Source organism: Ylistrum balloti, unplaced genomic scaffold (assembly GCF_031769215.1).
Source record: "Ylistrum balloti isolate Yb309-2 unplaced genomic scaffold, AGI_CSIRO_Ybal_v1 Utg370196, whole genome shotgun sequence".
Classification (NCBI taxonomy): Eukaryota; Metazoa; Mollusca; class Bivalvia; order Pectinida; family Pectinidae; genus Ylistrum; species Ylistrum balloti.
In genome coordinates this window covers 2,532,592-2,538,183 of record NW_026782173.1, presented here as the reverse complement: position 1 = coordinate 2,538,183, position 5,592 = coordinate 2,532,592, and the positions used below count along the sequence as shown (strand labels likewise).

Sequence of the window (5,592 nt, the reverse complement as noted above, 5' to 3'; positions counted from 1 at the left end):
TGTGATGTACTAACAACAGTGTGATGTACTGTACGACAGTGTAATGTACTGTACGACAGTGTGATGTACTGCACGACAATGTGATGTACTGTACGACAGTGTGATGTACAGTACGGCAGTGTATTGTACTGTACGGCATTGTGATGTACTGTACGACAGTGTGATGTACTGCACGACAATGTGATGTACTGTACGATAGTGTGATGTATTGTACGACAGTGTGATGTACTGTACGACAATGTGATGTACTGTACGATAGTATGATGTATTGTACGACAGTGTGATGTTATGTACGACAGTGTGATGTACTGAACGACAGTGTGATGTACTGTACGACAATGTGATATACTGTACGACAATGTGATATACTGTACGACAGTGTGATGTTATGTACAACAGTGTGATGTACTGAACGACAATGTGATGTACTGTGCGACAGTGTGATGTACTGTACGACAGTGTGATGTACTGTGCGACAGTGTGATGTTATGTACGACAGTATGATGTACTGTAAGACAGTGTGATGTACTGTACGATAGTGTGATGTACTGTACGATAGTGTGATGTACTGTACGGCATTGTGATGTACTGTACGATAGTGTGATGTATTGTACGACAGTGTGATGTTATGTACGACAGTATGATGTACTGAACGACAGTGTGATGTACTGAACGACAGTGTGATGTACTGTACGAGGGTGTGAAGTACTGTACGATAGTGTGATGTACTGTACGGCATTGTGATGTACTGAACGACAGTGTATTGTACTGTACGACAGTGTGATGTACTGTACGACAGTGTGATGTAGTGTACGACAGTGTGATGTACTGTACGACAGTATGATGTTTTGTACGACAGTGTGATGTAGTGTACGACAGTGTGATGTACTGTACGACAATGTGATGTACTGTATGACAGTGTGATGTACTGTACGACAGTGTGATGTTATGTACGACAATTTGATGTACTGTACGACAGTGTGATGTACTGTACGACAATGTGATATACTGTACGACAGTGTGATGTTATGTACGACAATTTGATGTACTGTACGACAATGTGATATACTGTACGACAGTGTGATGTTATGAACGACAGTGTGATGTTATGAACGACAGTATGATGTGCTGTACGACAATGTGATGCACTGTACGACAGTGTGATGTACTGTAGGATAGTGTGATGTACTGTACGACAAAGTTATATACTGTACGACAGTGTGATGTTATGTACGACAGTGTGATGTACTGAACGATAGTGTGATGTACTGTATGACAGTGTGATGTACTGTACGACAATGTTATATATTGTACGACAGTGTGATGTTATGTACGACAGTGTGATGTACTGTGCGACAGTGTGATGTTATTTCAATTTTTTCCCAAACTCGCTCGTTAGAGCTGCAATCTAAACAACCAAAGAGGTCCTTCCATGCGTTGTAATACCACCCCTGATCACATTGTTCATGCACTCTACGTGTCACAAACAATTATTTTCCTATATAGTGCATAATCACTATCCTTAAACTCATTTTTTACCAATCGAACGAGCCTTTAATATTGCAAAATAAGAGTTTTAAAGTAATCAGTGAACAATTATTCAGCTTATATATTATCATTTTCTGTTTTTTAAGTATACAAATGTTTTTAGTATTCAGCCTCTTTGTGAGAATAAGAAATGAGTAAGGTTATTTTTTCACACAAGCTAATGACTTCACAATTAGAATCTGTTCACAAGGCAGGTAACTCTGCATTACGAAGCGTATATTTCCTGTGTTAGATACATAGTAATTTGATTATGCATATAACAAGGTACATGTATACAGGAGTACATTAAATACGTTAAATAAACACGTTCTAAACTATACAATACAACAAAGTACCAAGCTGACCAAATTATGGAGCATGTGTTTATAAGTCATTTTAGATTTGATTGAACTGAGCTGGATTGCCCCTTTTCTCTAATTATGAAATTTCTGAATTTTGCCTCTGACATAACTGGAGAATTCTATACTATATATACCGCAGGTTAATTGTTTTCTTCGGCATATACAATTAACAAGGTGTTAATACAATACTGTGTTAATAACTCATCCTACTACTATTACTGTTACATATAACATTTATAGGTCTTTACAGTCAGAGCCTCTTTTTAACTTAAGGCGACAACATGTTTATCAAGATATTAACATTTTCATATATTTTGTATCAGAAGGAGGCCTACACGAACATATCCAGACTCCAAGTAAGCAGACACTCTACACAAGCACTCACTCGTGTAAACATGAATCGTCTTTAAATTACCTCAGGTGTTGACAGGATGTTAAGCATTATAAAACGCATCCAAAGAAGGATGGGATAACTGTGTTACTCGGTGCTAGTTAGTATTCGACATACCACCTATTTAAGTCCACACTCAAAGGCGATATTTAATTTAAGTTGTCGATTGCACGGTCAACATCATGTTAAATGTAACACGAACGCCGATATCTATATTGTATAAGGTGAAATTCTTGCTCTGAAATTTTCATTTTCGGAGGTACATGATTGTTTTGATCGTTGGACCAAAGCAAAGTATTTTCCAAAGAAAGTGTGTTCTTCTTCATGCTTGATCTCGAAGTCCTTCGACAGGGCAAACATATTGTATAATTCAGTTTTTAGTTGATTATAAGGCATTTTTTTCCGAATAATCGATAAGAGAAGATTGAAGCCCAATTTATTTGGAAAGCCATTCTGTTGGTGGCGGTAACCGAGTGTCAAAGCACTTGACAAGCCAGACACAAAGTATTCACATTATTTATTGTGTGTGGGTGATGTTGTCTCTTTTATTTAGAACTGTTATTGATATTTATTTGATAACTGATTAACACTGTTGTATCTTTTAGGTATATGGCCATCTGTAACACTTGGAGGAGAAAACTGTTTACGACATTCAGCTCTCGCGTAGCTCTGGTAATGATCTGGGCAGTAGCCTCCATTGTACAACTTCCTGTGTTTATCTATTACGAAGAATTCGTGGGTGATCCTCCATATGACATTAAGATGTGTGGCACACATTGGCCAACCTATGACCTTCAGAGAGGTTATTTTGTCATTGCTCTGTTTTTGTTCTGTTACGCGCTGCCACTTGTCCTCATTTTGATTTGTTATATGATGATCACGATTCGTGTGTGGAATCGACACGCCCCTGGACATTCAGCTAACAGTACCGGTGTCATACAAAAATCCAAAATCAAAGTCGTCAAGATGTTTGCTATGGTTGTAACTTTATTCACGTTATCCTGGCTTCCACAATACGTGATGCGTTTTGTGTTTTATTACTCACCTTATCTGACTCGTGATATCGTTGACACGCTATCAAGGTATGTCATCCCGACTCTTCAGTGGCTCGGCTTGTCAAACAGCTGCATCAATCCACTTATCTACTGTCTTTTTAACAAAAAGTACAGAAGAGGATTTAAAACTCTGTTGCGTTGTTATCGCTATGGGGACGCTTCACATCAAATTATGAAACACCAATCAACGATAAATAGTGGAGGGACGGCCTTGACCGATTCGACCAGGCGGCCAACGCGAGTTTACTCGCCCGCCAAATTCATGTCAGTCGAATATTCCAATGGCCATATGACGGTTTCGTTCAGAAAGGATGACGATGACACTTCCACATCAGGCAGCTGACTATTGTCATTCAGCAAGACGAAAGAAATCATTATAAAGGTAGACTGACTGTGAAAAAGCAGAGTGTTGCGCTGTAATCTAGAAATACTGACTACTCTGGACAAGCACAGTGTTGCGCTGTAATCTAGAAATACTGACTACTCTGGACAAGCACAGTGTTGCGCTGTAATCTAGAAATACTGACTATGTCTGGACAAGCACAGTGTTGCGCTTTACAAGAGAAATACTGACTACTCTGGACAAGCACAGTGTTGCGCTATACACTAGAAATATTGACTATGTCTGGACAAGCACAGTGTTGCGCTGTACAAGAGAAATACTGACTACTCTGGACAAGCACAGTGTTGCGCTATACACTAGAAATACTGACTATGTCTGGACAAGCACAGTGTTGCGCTATACACTATAAATACTGACTATGTCTGGACCAGCACAGTGTTGCGCTGTACAAGAGAAATACTGACTATCTGTGGACAAGCACAGTATTGTGCTGTACATGAGAAATACCGACTATCGTTGGACAAGCACAGTGATGCGCTGTACAGTGGAAACATTGACAAACTATGGACACACACAGTGTTACGTTGTACACTGGAAACTGTCGCGTTGTACACCAACTTTAGAAAACACGTGGTACAATGTCAAACTGTGGTAAAGCATTGTGTCATGTTGTGTATTTTCTGTAGAAAATCATTTGATCATGTGACACATGGACTAACTAAGGGAAAGCTCTGACTAATCGTGGAAAAATATCAAATAAAATAAACAGTATATTGACAAACTATTGAAAAGTTTATATAAACAGTACATTGACAAACTGTTTGAAAGTTGATATAAACAGTACATTGACAAACTGTTGGAAAGTTGATATAAACAGTACATTGACAAACTGTTGGAAAGTTGATAAAATCAATACAATGACAAATTGTTGGAAAGTTTATATAAACAGTACAATGACAAACTGTTGGAAAATTGATATAAATAGTAATTGACAAACTGTTGAAAAGTTTATATAATCAGTATACTGACAAACTGTTGGAAATTTGCTAAAACAGTACACTGACAAACTATGGGAAAGTTGATATAAACAGTACACTGACAAACTGTTGGAAAGTTTATATAAATAGTATACTGACAAACTGTTGGAAAGTTGATATAAACAGTACACTGACAAACTGTTGGAAAGTTGATATAAACAGTACACTGACAAACTGTTGGAAAGTTGATATAAACAGTACACTGACAAACTGTTGAAAAGTTGATATAAACAGTACATTGACAAACTGTTGAAAAGTTTATATAATCAGTATACAGACAAACTGTTGGAAATTTGCTAAAACAGTACTTTATAAACTGTTGGAAAGTTGATATAAACAGTACATTGACAAACTATGGGAAAGTTGATATAAACAGTACATTGACAAACTGTTTGAAAGTTTATATAAACAGTATACTGACAAACTGTTGGAAAGTTGATATAAACAGTACACTGACAAACTGTTGGAAAGTTGATATAAACAGTACATTGGCAAACTGTTGGAAAGTTGATATAAACAGTACACTGACAAACTGTTGGAAAGTTGATATAAACAGTACACTGACAAACTGTTGGAAAGTTGATATAAACAGTACACTGACAAACTGTTGGAAAGTTGATATAAACAGTACACTGACAAACTACGAAAATGCTTTATGTTTTAAAAATGTTAATCGAGTATAAAATGAATTATTGTATGTTTTCCATTATTGTGCGTTTAACGTTCGCTTACGTATGTTGGGATATATTTGTTGAATAAACGCGTTTCTAGTGTTCTGTTTACCTCAACTCTTATTCGTTGAATGATAAATTTTCTTTTTCAGTAATTAATGAAAATAAACTGCTTGACTGTGATGTCTTGTTATATTGCCAGACGT

General features: G+C 37.0%; 1 protein-coding gene across 1 annotated transcript; it reads left to right on the top strand.

The window, feature by feature from the left end:
* Positions 1-2,889: 2,889 nt before the first annotated feature.
* LOC132551427 (neuropeptide SIFamide receptor-like) lies at positions 2,890-3,678 on the top strand. The gene has a single exon (XM_060215565.1). It carries the CDS (start codon positions 2,890-2,892, stop codon positions 3,676-3,678), a length of 789 nt encoding a protein of 262 aa, XP_060071548.1.
* The last annotated feature ends 1,914 nt before the right edge of the window (positions 3,679-5,592 follow it).